This window comes from Hypanus sabinus, chromosome 30 (assembly GCF_030144855.1).
Source record: "Hypanus sabinus isolate sHypSab1 chromosome 30, sHypSab1.hap1, whole genome shotgun sequence".
NCBI lineage: Eukaryota > Metazoa > Chordata > Chondrichthyes > Myliobatiformes > Dasyatidae > Hypanus > Hypanus sabinus.
Window position 1 is genome coordinate 36,031,492 of NC_082735.1, and position 20,496 is coordinate 36,051,987.

General features: G+C 42.4%; 1 protein-coding gene across 1 annotated transcript in view; it reads left to right on the forward strand.

The window, feature by feature from the left end:
• Nucleotides 1–20,496, forward strand: part of LOC132383566 (PR domain zinc finger protein 1-like) — a 75,214-nt gene that overhangs the window by 22,014 nt on the left and 32,704 nt on the right. Inside the window, exon 3 of the mRNA XM_059954707.1 lies at nucleotides 18,121–18,240. Within this exon, the coding sequence (XP_059810690.1) occupies nucleotides 18,121–18,240 (120 nt within the window). The remainder of the gene's footprint in view (nucleotides 1–18,120; nucleotides 18,241–20,496) is intronic.

Consider the following 20,496-nt stretch of genomic DNA (forward strand, 5'->3'; position numbering starts at 1 on the left):
ATATATAGCTAGGGTGCCTAAGGCTTTTGCACAGTAATGTAGTAATTTTGTGTATTGCACTGTACTGCTGCCATTAAAAAAAAACAAATTTCATGACATATATGAATGATGATAAACCTGATTCTGATATGGGTCTGTTGTGGATTGAGAGTGGGAAGGGAGCAGGGAGAGGGGTATCAAGGTTGGGAAAAGGGGAAGGGAGAGGGGATGGATTGGGAAGCACTGGAGAGACCTTCTGAAATTATCGATAAACCAATTGTTTGGAGTCAAGTGATCTTGCCTGGTGTCCCAGAGCTGGGTGTGTCCACAGCCATGCGACCCCCCTGCCCCTGGCACCCCACCTCTGGCACCTGTCCCACACCCCTTCCGTGGTGCTCCACCCTTGCCAACATCCTTTTCTCTCACCAGATTGACAGACTTGCTTGTCGCTCCAATGTTGACATATTACAGTACTGTGCTAAAAGTTTTAGATGTCCTAGTTATATATATGTACAGTGCCTTAGACTTTTACACAGTACTGTATTTGCTTCCAAAATGAAAATAAAACCATTTGCTGGAATTCTGAATATCAAAGAGAAAATGCTGAATCACTTTGCTGCTGCTCTTGACATATTTTCAGCATTTTTTGTAATTTTTTGTTCATTTCTGTGTAAACATTTATTTAACCACAACTTTTGTATCATTCTGGGCACAATGCTTTCTGAGGGACATGAGGGCTTTGGCGAGGATACTGAAGAAATTCACAAGAATAGTTCCTGTAATTACAATTGAACAAATAGACTGGAAAAGCTTGGGTTTATTCTTTACAGAAAGCCACAAGAGTGGATTTAGAACGGTTTAAAATCAGAAAGGATTTAAACACAGTAAATAAAGTCAAAGTATTTTCTGAGCAAAACACACAAAATGCTGGAAGAACTCAACAGGTCAGGTCAGGAGATGAACGAACAGTCAACATTTTGGGCTGAGCCCTTCATTAAGACTGGAAAGGAAGAGGGAGGATGCCAGAATAAAAGGTGGGAGGAGGGGAAGGAGGACAAACTAGAAGGTGAAAGGTGAAGGACCAGAGGAGGAATCTGACAGGACAGGACAGTGGACTATGGGAGAATCAGAGATTACGGGGACAGGAGAAAAAAAGGGTCTGCCATGATTGAATGGTGGAGCAGACTTGATGGGCCAAATGGCCTAATTCTGCTCCTATGCTTTAAGGTCTATGGTCTAAATAGAAGGAGGGACACCGGGGGGAGGTGACATACAGGTGAGGAGAGGAGGTAAGAATTCAGAGGGAAAGAGGCGGGTAAAAGAAAAGAGAAAAAATTACTGAAAAGAGAAATCAATATTTATGGCATTGGTTGGAGGCTACCAAGACAGAATATGAGATATTGCTCCTTTACCCTGAGGAGAAAAATGATGCAATCACAGTTTTATAAGTGACTTGCATACAAATAATTCATGAAAGGAATACCCGAAGGAAAAATTGATGCTCATACCATCAGGGCGGAGGCTACTTAAGCCAGAGGTTCCCAACTTGGTGTCCACGGACCCCTCGGTTAATGGTGGGGTCACTGGCATAAAAAAAAAGGTTGAGAACCCCTAACCTAGACAGAATACAAGGTGCTTTCAGTTGCAAAGATGCAAATAACTGGAGGGAATGCATTTGACTTAATTGACAAAAGAGTCAGAGGTGACAGGAGGCAAACCTGGTTTCCTCAATTACCGGTTCAGATTTTGAACGCATGACTCAGTAAGTGAATGGAAATAAATTGAAAAGTAGCCTAATCGCTCTTCATGAGAACCTGTGCAGATGAACTGAATGACCTTTATTGCTGTGCCTCTTTACTGTGCGGTGTTCCATGCAGGATACTCAAAAGGTTGCAAACCTTTGTGAGATTTGTCCACATAGCACTCTTGAGATCAGGAAACCCCAGTACATGTCATGGTCATTGTTCAAAGACTGTGACAAGTCAGAAGTTCTGACGGTGCATTTGCTTCATGTTAAGAGACCTCTAATCGGTTGGAGAATAAACAGGAAGCAGCTCTTTCCTCTGAACTCACTCGACTAAACCAGTAAGTGTAGCTTGTCAGATTTTCTGTTCACCGCTGTTGATGGGGATTTCCTTCACTGCATCATGAGGTGGATTTGAGTTACTGGCATTGAAGTGCTAACAGTCCCACAGTGTTTCCTATTCACCTCTTCACGTAGGCTCAGCATATGTTTCACAATCTCGGTGTTTGGAAGGCGGAAGCAAGAAAGAAAGTGTTTTTTCATGGCTAAATAACACCTCAAAATACAGAGTTAATAAAGTATTGTTGAAGTGTAGAATGGAGAAATGAGACAACTAGTTTTTATAAGTCAAGGTCCATAATGAGCTCAGAACTGATCTGTCCAGTAATGTTGGCTGAGAGGCAAGTTTTGGCAAGAGCAATGTGCAGAACTTCTCACTGATGCTGGGCCACGGCTGCAGTTAAATGATTCACCGCTGATAGGGTAAGGTTCTGTTAGTACTGAGCTCAAAGTGATGACCTGAACAAGTTCTTAGAGAACCCACAATCTTCTGTTAGAGGGGTGCTGTTCCAAATCTACAGAGCAGTGGACAACTGGTGAGAAAGTGATTATTTTTCTTATAGAACCAATCATTCCAGCTGTAAGAATGTACATCAGTCAAAGGGTCACCTCAGACTTGGCTTCCAATTCTCAAAGATGGCTCAGGAATCTCCAGGAGCTGAAGAGTGATATTCTGGATACTGCAGCCATCAGTGTGAGAAAAATCAGGGGAACATGGAATAACTGGGTTTTATTCAATTAATTATAGGTATTTTTTTGGCTATTGAAGTATGGGAGGTGGGATAAAAGGGCATCATCCTGGGGCATTTCCTCTGTGAACTCTGCCATGGACGGTCCCAAGCCTGGCTGCAAAAGGAGGAGGGTTGGGCATGGGGCTAGCAACCCCATCCTGTAAAAACCCAGAGCTACGTCCATTTACTTCATTCCTGGGAGAGCAAGGATCTTCACCAAGAAGATGTATGATGTCATGTGCAGAAAGTAGAAGCCATAGGGTTGATCAGACTTTTGTCGGCCCAGGTCAGAGGAAGCTGGTGAGCTGCTGTCAGCGGCCCATGCCCCAGTGGGGGTAATGGGCTTAAGAAGAAGTATGTCCCTGTGTTGAAATTTCCAAAGCTCCACACCCAGAGTCCCTACCCCTCAGCTTGGATATGGTAATTGACTTACAACTGTTAAAGTAACATCTACAGCTCTGCCAGGGGGTCTTCTTCCATAAGATCACTGGTGGACATTTAGTGAAAAGCCACTTACCTGTTGGTGTCCCTGATTCTTTTACTATTCCTCTGAGGAGATTATTCCCTGTTTAAGAAAAACTTATGGACCCCAAGTATCTTTTGACTGATTATGCCAAATTCCAGCTGCTCTATGTTAGAGAGTATTTTACAAATAAAACTTAGGTGATTGTGCATATCTTTGGTCTATGCTACAGGAAAAATATAGTGGCTTCAGTTAGGATATAGACCAAAATTGCCAGGAGGCTGTTTGATGTAGAAAATATACTAATAAAGAACAGAATGTGAAAAAGCACTTTTCCTTAAATAAACACGTTTTACAGGGCAGTAAGATCAGGTCAGTTAGAAGATGCAGCAGTGTAGCAAATTGTCTCCTGTAGCTGAAGGATGGCAGATAAAGGACCATGGATAAACACAAAGCAGGAGAGAAACATTTGAAGGTCAACATCTCTGAGTCTCTGGGACTCAAAGTTCAAAGCAAATTTATTATCAAAGTAGATAAATGTCACCACAAACAACCCTGAGATTCATTTTCTTCCAGGCATACTCAATAAATCCATAATCAAATAATAACCATAATAGAATCAATGAAAGACTGAATCATTGGTGTTCAACCAATGTACAAGAGGCAACAAACTTTGTAAATACAAAAAATAATAAAAATAAATAAATAAGCTATAAGTATTGAGACTACAAGATGAAGAGTCCTTGAAAGTCCCTTTCAAGATTAATGGTTGAATGTTAAACTATGGCCACATTCAAAATCAGATTAAAATTAACTGAACTCATCATAATTTGAGAAATTTGCTGTCCTGGCTTGATTCTGACTTGCAGCTTCAAAGTAATTTCTGTATTTTTTTCTGATCTCAAACACAGTGTTCTGAATGTATGTAATGCATTTACTTGCAGTAGATGTTCATGATACAATAAAATATATAGAGTGCAAAGTTCAGCTTCTATCCCCTTCATATCATTAAATCCTCTTCTTTAAATGATCAACTTTAAACCCCACCCTGACTTCACTTTGTATCTTTTTGACAAAGAATGCCATAATTTTCCCAATTCATCCCTGTGCAGAACCTAGGATGTTTACCCATGTTAGAAATGCCCAAGGAGTTTTTGATGGAACAGTGCAGCAGAAGCCTTACACTGAATCAGGAGTCCCTAACCTGGAGCTCACGAATCTCTCAGCTAATGGTAGGGGGTCCATGCCATAAAAAAGGTTTGGAACCACTGCCCCAAATAGAACTTGTACTAGAAAGGAAGTGCTTAATGGGAATGTGTGTGGTGGGGGTGCTTGACTCCAGTTAAGTGACCAATGCTGTACATCTCCAGTGCAAAGATTCACTTCAGCTCCTGTTCATAGTTGGAAATTGATCGAACGTGACTGGGCCATCTTTTTTTCCTCAGCAATACTTGGCCAGAATTGGAGTAAATTGGAGTATAAGTATACGTACGTCAAATAGGAAATGACTAGCACCATCCCTTCCCTGAAAAGCATTAATAAATCATGTTGGAATTTTTACCTGACATTAAACTAAACCCAGTGCTGGTCTTGCTATTGATGTCTAGATCCACTAAAATAAATCAATGAATGGAACACAGAACATTTCAGCACAGTACAGGCCCTTCGGCCCACAATGTTGTGCTGAACTTTAAACCTACTTTAAAACAATTTAACCCTTCTCTTGCACAGAGCTCTCCATTTTTCTATTGCCCATGCGCCTATCTAAGAGTCTGTGAAATGCCCCAAATGCATCTGTTTCAACTACCACCCCTGGCAGCGTACCCACATACCCACCATTCTCTGTGAAAAACCTACCTCTGATTTCCCCTATTCAGATATAGGTAAATGTGAAGTTATCCACGGTCAGGAAAACAGAAAGGCGAGTGTTATTGGCATGACAATTAACTGAGTAGACGTACAGAGGGTTCTGGGTGCCCATGATGTCTCACTACAATTATATAGTGTCTTGGTGAGACTGAACTAAGGAGGGCTATACTTACTTTAGAGGGAGTGCAACAAACACTCATCTTGGGATGGTAGAACTGTTGTATGAGGAGTGATTAGGTCAACCCAACCTTTATCTCAGTGTTTAGAAGAATGAGAGGCAATCTAATGGAACTGTGCAAATTTCTGACATAGCTTAACAGTTTGTACGCTAGGGAGATGTTTCCTCTGGGTGGGGCATCTAGAAACTGTTCACCGTTTCAGGATTTGGGGGTAAGATTTAGGACTTCTTCAGATGGTGGCAAAGTAGCATTGTAGAGCTGTTCAGTTTGGAAACAAGCCCACCTACTCAACCTGTCCATCACCAGAGACCCCCACCACCCAGGACATGCTCTCTTCTCGCTGCTGCCATCAGGAAGAAGGTACAGGAACCTCAGGACTCACACCACCAGGTTCAGGAACAGTTACTACCCCTCAACCATCAGACTCTTGAACCAGAGGGGATAACTCTACTCCACTTCCCCATCACTAAAATGTTCACCTATGGCTCAATTTCAGGACTCTATCTCATGTTCTTGATATTTATTATTATTTCTTCCTTTTGTATTTGCACAGTTTTATGTCTTCTGCACTCAGATTGGACGCCCAGTTGGTGTGGTCTTTCATTGTAGTCTATTCTAGTTATTATTCTATTAAGGATTTATTGAGTATGCCTGCAAGAAAATGAATCTCAGGGTTGTATATGGTGACATACTCTATCTGTACCTTGAGAATAAATTTACTTTGAAGTTTGAACCATTGTGACTGTGTTGCCCAGTGATCTAGTCGCATCTGACAATGTTTCACTCACAGTATTGTAACCCTCTCCTATCCATCTGGTCATCTAGATGGCTTTTTAAACTGTTGCTACTCCTCCCACCTCAACCACAATTTCTAGCAGCTCATTCTATATATGACCACAATTTGCATGATGAAGCTGTCCTTGATGTCCCTGTTAAATATCTTGTTTCTATTCTTAAACCCATACCCTCTTGCTTTCACTAGGTAAAAGACCATGTGCTTTCACCATGTCTATGCCTGTCATGATTTTATATACCTTTATCATACTATCTCTCAATCTCATACATTCCAGGGAATTAAGTCTTGGTCTGCAACCTCACCTTGTAACTTGGGCCAAGTCCAGCCAGCATCCTGGTAAATCTTTCCTGCAGTCTTTCTAGTCTCCATCACAGAAGCAAGATAACTGAATAAATTTGAGGAGAGCAGTCCAGTATCAAGACCTGGTGAAAGAGAAAAGTAGGAAATAAATGATATATATCCACATGCATTTGTATCTATCTAAAATACACTCAGTGGCCATTTTATTAGGAACACCTGTACACCTGCTTATTAATGCAAATATCTAATCAGCCAATTATGTGGCAGCACTTCAAGGCATAAAAACATGCAGACAGTTGTTGTTCAGACCAAACAATGGGGAAGAAATGTATTAAAAGTAATTTTGTCTGGCAGTGCAGGAATTGATCCCAGGTCAATGGAAATGTAAAGCATTGTTGCAACCACTATGCTACTGTGCAGCTACCAATAAAGTGTTCACATTATAGATTTTAAAGCATTGGTGGTATTGAGAGTAATGGGGAGAGGGTAGGAAATTATTTTGAGATAAAGGATCAATCATGTTTGTATTGAATGGTGGAAGTGACTCAAAATGCTCATTCTTTTCTACGCATCGAATGATAAACTTTCATGTTTTCTTTTTCTTCTTAGCCCACATGTTACAGATTCTTTCACAGTTGCTTTCACAACTACAGTGATCATGATTTTTGTGACATTAGGACTTGTAACACAAACCCAGGTTACCATATTCTAAAAATATATGTGAATTGTAATTTCAAGAACGCCTGATACTCTTCTGCAAAATGTGTGCTTTGGCCTAGATAAGTTGATTGCCCGGAAACTGAGAACTGTATTTCTTTTCCCAAGAAACTTCATTTCAATGTTAAACTTTAGATAGGAGATTACCAATAATTCATACCAGGTAGGCAAATAAAATAATTTAGTGTTGATGACTGAGAATGAGATCGAATAAAGTGTTGAAACGTTTCCCATAAAAAGCAATAATCAGCTGAAATGAGCTGGTGGACAAAGACTTATCAGGTGTTCACTAGACCTCAGCCTGTTTTGGGCTCTTGGGCATATGTGGAAATTGCAAGTGACTTGTCTGGTGGTTTAATGGCTGTTCACCTCATCTCCCATTCCACCCGAAGGTTTTTCATTCATCCATTCACAGAGCATTGCTGCTTTGGAGAGAGGGTCTGGGCACCTTTCACACCTGTAGCTCCTTGCTTCAGATCAGGACTGTCTGAATTTGAGAAGGTTGTTCCATTTATTTAATTGTAAACGCTGACAATGAGGAGAAATGCACAGAAATATTTTAATAACTTTACTGTATTCGAATGCCCTTTTGTGGAACTGTTCAATGATTTTCATCAGGGCCTGATGGGGTGGGGGTGTCTCAGCCCAGTCAACTCTTCATTCCTTTCCACAGTTGCCACTTGACCTGCCGAGATCCTCCAGCATTTTGCTTGTGTTACTCTGGATTTCCAGCATTTGCTGAATCTTGTGTTTATGTTCGTATTGCTTCATGTTCTATTCGTTGATTAATTTTTGATGATCTGGGCACCATTAGAAGGATCAGCTGTAATGTGCTAGCCATCTGCAATTGCAGTTAAGAAGCTGGTGAAGAGCCAAAGTGTTGAACTACAGCAGAGTTTCTCATAAAGTTACTGAAGATTCTCTTGCAGTGCTGTTGGGCAGGGATTTCAAGGATTTCGAAGCAGCAATGATGAAGGAGCAGTGCTAGGTTCTAAGTACATTTGCTATCATTACACAACCTTGAGATTCGTCTCCTAACAGGCAGCCACAAAAGAAAGAAACCCCAAAAGAACTCGTTAAAAAAGAGCGTTAAACACACAATGTGCAAAGAGAAAAAATGTGCACACAATAAAAGTAAGCAAACAGCTTCAGAACTGAGGTTTTATGAAAGACACAAGTCCGGACGTTAGAGCAGTTGGAGCAGGCCACAGCCTCAATTCAGTGCAGAGCCGAGAAAACGTCATGGGACCACAGACATGAAGCCAGGCATTGCTGCAGCTGGAGCAGACCACAGCCTCGTTTCAGCTCAGAGTTCAGTAAACATCTTGGAGCAGCAAGTAGAACTGCACAGAACCGGCAGAACAGGTCCATGCTTTGTCTCTGATTCTGACACCTTGACTTTTTCAATCTGGTCGGGTGCTTAAATTGATCAGGCATCAGGACTTTCCTTGCTCCGGGCTCTGCTTGCCTCCGGTATGTCTCGTCTCCTCCTGCCTCCACAAGCCTAGCCTTGTGCCTGCACACTTCTCCATGACAGCGCTGATTGTTATTAATAAAGTGCTTAGTAGTTTTCTTTGTATTTTGCTGCCGGTAAGTAGTTGCTAGGCCAGCACCATCTTAAACCAGAAGGACATATTCCAAGGTGAGCATGGAGTATGATCAGGAAGGAAACCTGCAATTACATTCCTGATCATCAGTTTCCCTTGTTAGTTTAACGACAGGTGACAGTGCAAAGAAAGGCGAAGGAACAGGTAGTGTTACAGAGGGAAGGAGTCTGCAGAAGGACATGGGCAGGTAAGGACAGAGGAGGCAAGCAAGAGGCAGATGGAATACAACGTTGGGTTGTGCATTTTAGTAGGAAGAAGAAAGACCTAGATTATTTTCTGAATGGGGAGAGAATTCCGAAATCAGCGGGTCAAAGGGATTTGGGAGTCTTAGTTCAAGATTCCCTTAAGATTAATTTGCAGGTTCAGTCAGTACTGAGGAAGGCAAATACAATGTTAACATTTTTTTGAGAGGAGTGGGGTATAAAAACAAGGATGTACTGCTGAGGTTTTATAAAGTATTGGTCAGACCATATTTGGAATTTTGGAAGCAATTTTGGAGGCTGTGTCAAAGGAAAGATGTGCTGGTCCCAGAAAGTGTCCGAAGGAGCTTCATAAGAATCATCCCAGGAGTGAACTGCTTAATATATAAGAGCAGCATTTGATGTCCCTGGCCTGCATTGGAGTTCAAATAGCTGAGGTGGGTGGGGGAGGTATTGGAATGAAACTTGAGAATAATGAAAGGCCTGGTTAGAGTGGACCGTGCACACTCAGTACCACCTGTACCACCTCAGTATCACCTACACCTGTACCTTACAAAATGGCCACAGAGTGCACAGTATATTTGTGGCCTGCTGCTGACGAGACCATTCACTTCAAGGTTCGAAGTGTTCTGCATTCAGAGATGCTCTTCTGCACACAATTGTTGTGTTGTTCCTTTCCATGCCTTGTGGCTGTGGTGAACTACATATACATGTCTGGACACGCCCCCTGCTGACTGCTCCTGTGGCCCCTCCCACTGACCCCTGTATAAAGGCGATTGAGGCCTGAGCCCAGCCCTCAGTCTCCAGGATGCAGTGTGGTGGTTAACTACTGCTTGTTCTTTCTTCCAGTCAATAAAAGCTGATATCTCGCCTCACGTCTCAGAGAGTTATTGATGGTGCATCAGTGGCGCATCATGCAAAACATCGCTGTTGTAACGCGTGGTTATTTGAGTTACTGTAACCTTCCTGTCAGCGTGAACCAGTCTGGTTCATTCTCCTCTGACCTTGCTCTCATTTACAAGGCATTTTCACCCACAGAACTGCCACTCACTGGATGTTTTTTGGGTTTTTTTTCCCACCATTTTCTGTAAACTGCAGAGACATGAAAATCCCAGGAGATCAGCAGTTTCTGAGATACTCAAACCACCCCGTCTGACATCAACAATCATTCTGTGATCTAAATCACTTAGATTACATTTCTTCCCCATTCTGATGTTTTGCCTGAATAACAACTGGACTTCTTGACCACGACTGCAAGCTGTTATGGATTGAGTTGCTGTCACATGATTGGCTGATTAGACATTTACGTTTGGGGGCAGGTGTACAGGTGTACCTAATGAAGTGGCAACTGAGAGCATGTGTGTCTACACAGTTAATTTTCTGTCCTGAGGGTGACTCCCAGGGTGCTTAGGGTGAGGAAATCAGTGATGGTAACAATACTGAATACCAAGATTAGACTAATAGGAATTAACAGAAATTCACTTTTGAGCAATTGTTGGGAAATGCTGGAATTTTACCCAAAACAACCACTGCTCACAATCTAGTCCCCACTTAGAAAGTGCAATGTTGGCATCCCTACAGTCACATCTACCGTCTGTAAAGAACTACTTCACGTGATAAGATCCAGCCCTGGGTTGTTTTGCTTACCATAAGGCCATAAGATATAGGAGCAGAATTTGGCCTTTATGTTTATTGAGTCTGCTCTGCCATTTCACCACGGCTGGTCCAATTTTCCTCTCAGACCCAGTCTCCTGTCTTCTTCCCGTATCCCTTCGTGGCATGATCAGTCAAGAATCCATCAACCTCTGGCTTAAAAATACATGAAGACTTGACCCCACAGCGGCCTGTGGCAAAGAATTCCACAGATTCACCACTCTCTGGCTAAAGAAATTCTTCCTCAGCTCCGTTCTAAAAGGATGTCCCTCTATACAGAGGCTGTGTCTTCTGGTTTTAGACTCTTGCACCATAGGAAACATCCTCTTCACATACACCCTATCAAGGTCTTTCACCATTTGATAGGTTTCACTGCAGTCACCCCTCATTCTTCTGAATTCTAGTGAATATAGGCCCAGGGCCACCAAACACTCTTTGTATGAGAAGTTATTCAACCCTGTAATCATTTTCATGAACTTCCTTTGAACCGTCTCTAGTTTTAGCACATCCTTTCTAAGATAAGGAGCCCAACCTATTCACAATACTCTAAGTGAGGCCTCACCAATGCTTTATAAAGTTTCAACATTACATCCTTGCTTTTATATTCTAGTCCTCTTGAAATGAATGCCAACATTGCATTTGCCTTCCTCACCACAGACTCAACCTGCAAATTAACCAAATTAACCTTTAGAGAGACCTGCACAAGGACTCCCAAGTCCCTTTGCACCCCAGTTTTTTGTATTTAGAAAATAGTCAACCCTTTCATCTACCAAAGTGCATGATCATACACTTCCCAACACTATATTCATCTGCCATTTCATTGCCCACTCTCTTAATCTGTCTAAGTCCTCCTGTAGCCTCCCTACTTCCTCAAAACTACCTGCCCCTCCAAGTATCTTCATATCATCTGCAAACTTTGCAACAAAGCCATCAATTCCATCATCCAAATCATTGACATATAACACAAAAAGAATCAATTCCAACACAGACCCCCTTGGAACACCACAATCATTCAGAAAAGGCTCCCTTTATTCCCACTATTTGCTTCCCGCCAATCAGCCAATGCTTTATCCGTGCTAGAATCTTTCCTGTAATACCATGGGCTCGTAGCTTGTTAAGTAGCCTCATGTGTGCCACCTTGTCAAAGGCCTTCTGAAAATCCAACTACACAACATGAACCTATTCTCCTTTGTCTATCCTGCTTGTTATTTCTTCAAAAAAATTCCAACAGATTTGTCAGACAAGATTATCCCTTGAGGAAACCATGCTGACTATGGCCTATTTTATCATGTGCCTCCAAGTACCCTGAAACCTCATTGTTAATAATATTCTAACATCTTCCCAACCACTGAGGTATGACTAACTGGCCTATAGTTTCCTTTCTTTTGCCTCTCTCCCTTCTTGAAGAATGGAGTGACATTTGCAATTCTCCAGTCTCTTGGAACCGTTCCAGAATCTAGTGATTCTTGAAAGATTAGCATTAATGCTTTCATCATCTCTTCAGCCACCTTCTTCAGAACTCTGAGGTGTATACCATCTAGCCCAGGTGACTTATCTACCTTCAAACCTTTCAGTTTCCCAAGAATCTTCTCTCTAGTTATGGTAGCTTCACACACTTCAAGACCCCTGACACCTGGAATTTCCACCATACTGCTGGTGCCTTTCATAATGAAGACTGATGCAAAATACTTATTTGGTTTGTCCACCATTTTGTTTTCCCCTATTACTTCCTCTCCAGCATCATTTTCCAGCAGTCCAATATTCACTCTCACCTCTCTTTTACACTTTATGTATTTGAAGAAACTTATGGCACCCTCTGTAATAGTATTGGCTAGCCTACTTTTGTATTCCATCTTTACCTTCTTAATGACTTTTTCTATTGCCTTCTGTTGGCTTTTAAAAGCTACCCATTCCTCTAACTTCCCTCTAATTTTTGTGCAATTATATGCTCTCTTTTTGGCTTTGACAGACAGACATACTTCATTGATCCCGAGGTTTTGTTACAGCTGCACCAATCAAGAATAGTGAAGAAATATAGCAATATAAAACCATAAATAATTAAATAATAATAAGCTAATCACGCCCAGTGGAAATAAGTCCAGGACCAGCCTATTGGTTCAGGGTGTCTGACACTCTGAGGGAGGAGTTGTAAAGTTTGGTGGCCACAGGTAGGAATGACTTCTTATGACGCTCAGTGTTACATCTTGGTGGAATGAGTCTCTGGCTGAATGTTCTCCTGTGCCTAACCAGTACGTTATGGAGTGGATGGGAGTCATTGTCCACGATGGCATGCAACTTGGACAGCATCCTCTTTTCAGACACCCCCACAACATCACTGTCCTTACGAATGAGTTTGTTGATTCTGTTGGTGTCTGCTACCCTCAGCCTGCTGCCCCAGCACACAACAGCAAACATGATAGCACTGGCCACCACAGACTCGTTGAACATCCTCAGCATCGTCCGGTAGATGTTAAAGGACCTCAGTCTCCTCAGGAAATAGAGACGGCTCTGACCCTTCTTGTAGACAGCCTCAGTGTTCTTTAACCAGTCCAGTTTATTGTCCATTCGTATCCCCAGGTACTTGTAATCCTCCATCATGTCCACATTGACCTCTCTTGTTAGCCATGGCTGTGTCATCTTTCCTTCCGATACTTCTTCCTCTTTGGGATGTACATATGCTGTGCCTTCCGATTTCTTCCAGAAATTCCAGCCATTGCTGCTCTGCCATCATCCCTGCCTGACCTGCTTGCAGTCTGCATCAGTTTCTGCATCTCAATGAACGTCTTCCATTCATTGCCACAGTTAAAAATCAAAGTAGTTTTACTCCTGATGAAGGGTTTCGGCCCGAAACGTCATCACTACCTCCTCCCATAGGTGCTGTCTGGCCTGCTGAGTTCTGCCAGCATTTTGTGTTTTTATTAAAGTAGTTTCAGTATCCAATTTCCAAATTGACTCCTTTCATGTATCACACTTAAGGGAAGAGTGACCGCATTCATGTTCTTTGTCTGAGGACCAATAATGCTAAAAATGTGACTCAGTGCAATTGATTTGTTCCCATCACATTACTTGCTTACTTCCATTTTGTAGTTAATTGTGTTCCAGTTAAGTAGGAGTGCTTTCCTGAATGATGGCATCACTGCTTGATGTGGTGAGAATTACTTGCTATAGCTGGGTGAACAGGCAATGTTTCATTATTTGGTCTCCATTTGCCGATTGCCCCCTCCCCTCAATTCCCACCAGTATTGGCCTGAAACCATCTGCCAGCCTGCCTCCTACTAGCCTATTAACAGGGTAACCTTCACCTTCCAAACTTCAACGCAATTAAATGCGATGATGTGGTCTTAAAAGTGTACAAATATGAGAAAATCTACAGACTCTGGAAATCCAAGCAAAACACACAAAATGATGGAGGAACTCAGCAGGCCAAGCAGATCCATGGAAAAGAGTAAACAGTCGATGTTTTGGGCCGAGACCCTTCATCTAATGAATATTTGGGGGGAACATAGAAACAACGGAACATGGAAATCTACAGCACATTACAGGCCCTTCAGCTTTCAACGTTGTGCTGACCGCATAGCCCTCTATTTTTCTAAGCCCCATGTACATATCTAAGAGTCTATTAAAAGATCCTATCGAATCCACCCCCCCTTTGGGGGGGGGATTGTTCCCTATTTATCCTCTAGTTCCCATCCTTCTCAATTCCCTCAGACAACAGGACCTCCTTATCAGCTGGGGCTTCATCATCATCATTGTGAGGTGTTTCCCATGAACATGTGTGTTCTATGAATTAATCTCATTCTACTTTGTCCCAGTCACAGTGAAAGTAGGAAGGGGCAGGAGAAGGACTTCACAGGGTTGAAGTAAGCTGCAGAGAGTTGTAAACTTAGTCAGCTCCATCATGAGCACTGGCCTCCATAGTATCCAGGGAATCTTCAAGGTGTGATGCCTCAAAAAGATGATGTCCATTATTAAGGTCCACCTCTACCCAGGGCATGCCCTGTTCTTATTGTTCCTAACAGGAAGGAGGTACAGGAGCCTGAAGGAACACACTCAACAATTCAGGAAACACTTCTTCCCCTCTGCCATCTGATTTCTGTATGGAGACTACCTCACTACCTTTTTATTTCTATTTTTGCACTACTTATCTAATTTAACAAGTTATGTATGTATAAACTTACTGTAATTCATGTTTCTTTTTTGTCTTATTATGTATTGCATTGAACTGCTGCTGACAAGTCAACAAATTTCACAACACATGCCGGTGATATTAAACCTGATTTTGATTCCAAATTAGTGTCAGTCTCTTCAGGGGTGACAACAGAGAGAAGAGGGGAGAAATTTTGACGTTCCTCCAAGAACACTGTACTGGTTCTGGCATCAAAAGAACCTTCCGTGTGTGAAAAGCATTTTCTTAAGAGAAGGGTTTCAAGGGATGTGGAACCAAGATGGTGAAAGGAGATGAGTTGAAGAGCCACCAAGGTATAAGTGGGTGACCCAGCAGGCTTGCAGGGTTGACTCGACTCTTCCCAGTTCTAATCACTTCATCTAACATTGAGTGTCATCCACTCACTCAAGGCATCACAACAGATATAAAAGGAAAGCAACTACTGGAGATTAAATTGGTACAGAAGTCACCCATCTGTGAGAATTCATTGGTTCCCCTTTAATTCTTGAAAACCATTACTCAAATGAAAGAGAGAAATGAAATGATTCTTTATCTTTAAAGCAGGATGTTGCAACATTGCCATTCACTGGTATTGCTGACATCCAAACTGTTTAATTTCATAATGCTGATTTCCTACAACGAGATTGTTAATTCAGTTTCCCCACATTAGTAGTTGTCATACACAGTCACTTTGTGAATTAATAGTTAGTGTAAAACAGACTATCTGGCCTTTGAATATTTAAGATAATGTCATTAGATCATGGGAGATACTGTATATCGAATAAGGAGCAAGGAAGATACACTTCCATTGCACGCAAGCACATCATTGGGATATTCCAAATTAGTGCACAGCCAAAGAACTGCTTATAAACTCTCCTCAGGCTTCCCTCCAGGTACAGGCATCAATGCCATCTTCAACACACACACAATGATGGGGGACCTCAGTAGGCCAGGCAGCATCGATGGGAAAAGTATAGTTTCGGGACGAAGGTCTTGCTGAAGGGTCTTGGCCTGAAACATCAACTGGACTTCTTGCTATAGATGCTGCCTGACCTGCTGAGTCCCTCCAGCATTTTGTGCGTATTGTTTTTACTTCCAGCATCTGCAGATTTTCTCTTATCTGGCCTGATGGTATTTATAGCCCCATATTGCCTCCCTCCTGATTGGTTAGCCCTCATCCAACTGGGCTTCCGCTCTCCCAATTGAGGAAGTATCTCTGTACCAAGAAAGTATCACTGCATATTTCCCCAAAATAAATATTATCTGCAGTTTATCTGCCCATCCAAACTATGTGTTCCGCTGCAGTGTGACACTGTGCTTTCTACAGTTCACAATACTGCAAACTTCCTGTGAACTACAAATTTACATTTTGCGCATTTCACTCAAGATCAATGCCTTTAATGTGGACTGGGGGGGGGGGGGGTAAGTAAAAACAATGGACCAATCCTAGGTTTGCTGACGAAGCTAATATAGGTGTTACCATGGACACTGTCATGTAGCATGCACAGTAGCATTGTGGTTAGCATAACAGTTTGCAGTACAGGCGATCGGGTTCGACTCCTGCCCCACTGCCTGTAAGGAGTTTATACATCCCATGACTGTGTGGGTTTCCTCTGGGTGATCTGGTTTACCCCCCCCCCCCCCCACAGTCCGAAGACTTACTGGTTGGTAGGTTAATTGTTGTTGTTCCGTGATTAGGCTAGGGTTAAATCAGGCTATTGAGTGGCACAGCTCAAAGGACCATAAGGGCCTACTTCACACTGTGTCTCAATAAAATAAAAAGATAGTGATTACCAAGAGATGTTGATCAATTACTAAGTGGGACAAGGAATGAAAATGGTTTATGTGTGAAGTATTGGGAAATCAAAACATGATAGGACTTTCAGAATGAAGCGTGGGGTCCTGGTGAGTGTTGTAGAACAAAATGACCTCAGTGTACAAATACCTAGTTCCTTGAAAGTGACATCATTTCTAGACAGGGTGGTGCCCAAGTCATCTGACACATTGGCCATGATCAATCAGGTACTGAATAATTGGGAGTTTATCAGTAACGTTCACTCAATGGTCTGTAAGTAGTTTGTACGTTCACCCCGTGACTGTCTGGTTTCCCTCCACAGTCCCAAGACATACTGGTTGGTGGGTTAATTGGTCGTTGTAAATGGTCCCGTGTTTAGGCTAGGATGAAATTGGGGCAGAGCAGCTTGGAGAGAGACGAGCCATTGAGGTTGCTGTACCTGAATGCTGTATCCACACTGTTGCTCAATAAATAAAAAAACAAATACATAATGTTGCACTTGTGTAAGCCATTAGTGATGCTGCAACTGGAGTCTTTCTCCCAGGGAAAGGAAATCAAAAACTAGGGGCATGGTTTTATGGGGACAGGGGAAAGGTTTGAATGGGTCTTGAGGAGCAACCTCTTCACAAAGTGGGTGAGGAGTATATGGAACAAGCTGCCAGTGGAAGAGGTGAAGCATTTAAAAGACATTTGGTTGGTACCTAGATTGTAAAGGCTTAGAGGACTATGATCCAAATGTGGATAAATAGGTTGAGCATAGATTTGCGTCTTGGGTTGGGGAGAACCAGTTAGATTGAAGAACCTGCTTCTGGACTGTGCTACATTTGAGCACTATGTCTTTGCTAATGCATAACATATTGCTCTGAAGATCACCCTAAGTTCAGCATCTCTGATGGCACACGAACACGCAGAGACTGGAAGGATGCGAGCATTGTGTAGGCAGACGTCTTGTGTCTTGGCTCAAAGCATTAGCCGTTTATTCCCGTCCATAGATGCTGCCTGACTGACTGATTTCCTCCAGCTGTTTGTCTGTGTTTCGTAGGATTTTTAGCATCTGTCAAATCTCTTGTGCCTTGGGGTCAGTGAGGCATTTAATTACAAGTTAACTAGTTCAGCACCACATTGTGGGCCGAATGACCTCTTCTGTGGGCGCCATGATAGCGTAGCAGTCAGCATGATGCTATTACAACTCGGGGCATCAAAGTTCACAGTTCATCCTCTATAAGGAGTTTGTACATCCTCCCCATGGCCGCATGGGATTCCTCTGGGTATCCGGTCTCCTCCCACAGTCCAAAGACGTATCAGTTAGTAGGTTAATTGGCCATTGTAAATTGTCCCGTGATTAGGCTAGGGTTTGATAGGTGAGTTGCTAGGCAGAGTGGCTCAATGGGCTGGAAGGGCCTGTTCTGTGCATTATCTCAAAATAAGCCAATTAATGAATCAATAATTACTGCCTCAGTAATGCACTGGAGCTTCCACCTGCACCCATAGCTTTGACCCTGCTGCTGTTGACTGAATGCCTGCGACACTAACCTGGCTTTCCACATGTTAACCTGAGCAAACCTGTCTGTCCTGACCTGCAGGTGATTGGAGTGATTAGCAGAGAATACATCCCCCAAGGGACACGCTTCGGGCCACTGGTTGGGGATATCTACACCAAAGATAACGTCCCAAAGAATATAAGCAGAAAGTACTTCTGGAGGGTGAGTAACATTATATTTATTTGAGATACACCTCCCAGCAACCCACCTATTTAATCCTAGCCTAATCACAGGACAATTTACAACCTACCGATCAGTACGTCTTTGGACCTTGGGAGGAAACTGGAGCACCTGGAGGACACCCACAGTCATGGGAGAACATTCAAACTCCTTACAGAACTCCTAACTCTGGAATACCCCAACCTAACCACTACATGACTGTGGTGTTGCCCCAAGGCCGCAAATCTTATCCTTGTGCCTGCACAAAAGGAAGAGTTTGTATTTACATCACGCTTTTCAGGAGATGCCAGTGAGTATCCAGCAGTTCATTGGGGTAATGGTTATTGTTCTGATGGGAAATTTGTGCTAAGCATATTCCTACAAATTGCAATGACTGGGATCATTCCCTTTTAATGATATCAGTTAAGATGTATTTTGCCAAAATAGTGCTGAGGCACCTTTTCTCTTCAATCAAGGGCAGGTTGAATTTGCTGAACTTCTGACTCCTAGAATACTCCACTGGAGATATCGCTATGGTTGCCAAAGCTGTTGAAGTTCGAAGTAAATTTATTATCAGAGTACATGAATGTCACTAGATACACCTTGAGATTTATTTTCTTGCAGGAAATCGCAGTAAATACAAGAAACTCAATAGGGTCAATGAAAGGTCGCACCCAACTAAAAAAAGTAATATTACTACTACTAATAATAAATAAACAGTAAAAATTGAGAACATGAGATGACGAGCCATTGAAGGTGAGTCCATAAGTTGTAGGGACAGTTCAGTAATGGGGCAAGTGAAATTATCCCCTCTGGTTCAAGACCCTAATGGCTGGGGGGTAGTAACAGTTCCTGAACCTGGTGGTGTGAGTCCTAAGGCTCCTGTACTTTATTCCTGATGGCATCAGCGAGAAGGGAGCACGTTCTGCATAATGGAGTCCTTGATGATCAATGCTGTTTTCCTGTGACGGCGCTCCGTATAGATGTGCTCAGTGGTGGAAAGAGCTTTACACATGAGGGACACATGAAAGGGCTTTACACATGGTCGATTCGTCCCACAGAAGAAGTTGTTCTCAAATGGCAGGGCTAGGCAACCATGGCAAACAAGGGAAGTTAAGGATTGCCTGAAAGCCAAGGAAAGGGCATATAATGTAGCAAAAGTAAGTGGGAAGTTGGATGATGGGGATATTTTTAAAATCCAACTAAAGGCAACTAAAAAAGCTATAAGAAGGGAAAAGATGAAATATGAGGGCAAACTAGCCAATAATACAAAGCAGGATACTAAAGGTTTTTACAGTTATTTAAAGAATAAAAGGGAAGTGAGAGTTGACATTGGACCACTGGAAAATGATGCTGGTAAAGTAGTAACGGGGGAAAAAGAAATGGCAGTACTTAATAAGTACTTTGCTTCAGTCTTTACTGTACGAGACACTAGCAGTGTGCCAGAGGTCTGTGAGTGTCAGAGCAGGAGTGAATGCCATTGCTATTGCAAAGGAAAAAGTGCTAGGCAATCTGAGAGGTCTTAAGGTGGATAAGTCACCTGGACCAGATGGAGCACATCCCAGAGTCCTGAAAGAGGTTGCTGAAGAGATAACAGATGTATTGTTCATGATCTTTCAAGAATCACCTGATTCTGACATGGTCTCAGAGGATTGGAAAATTGCAAATGTCACTCCATTCTTTAAGAAGGGAGGAAGACAAAAGAGAGGAAATTATAGGGCAGTTAGCCTAATCTCAGTGTTTGGGGAAGTGTTAGAGTGTATTATTAAGGACAAGGTTTCGGGGTACTTGGAGACTAATGATAAAATAAGTCAAAGTCAGCGTGGTTTCTGTAAAGGGAAATCTTGCCTGTTGGAAGTCTTTGAAGAAGTAGTAGGGAGGTAATGGATGTAATTTACATAGATTTTCAGAAAGCATTTGATAAAGTACCTAACATGAGGCTGCTTAACAAGACAAAATCCTACATGAAACCTACTGGCATGGATAGAGATATGGCTGACAGGCAGGATGCAGAGAGTGGGAATAAAAGGGGCCTTTTCTGGTTAGCTGCCAATGACTAGTGGTGTTCCTCAGGGGACAGTATTGGGACCGCTGATTTTCACATTGTTTGTCAATGATTTAGATAGTGGAATTGATGGCTTTGTGGCAAAGTTTGCAGATGATACAAAGATAGGTGGAGGGGTAGGTGGTGCTGAGGAAGCAACATGATTGAAGCAGACAAATTGGAAGAATGGGCAGAAATGTGGCAGATGGAATACT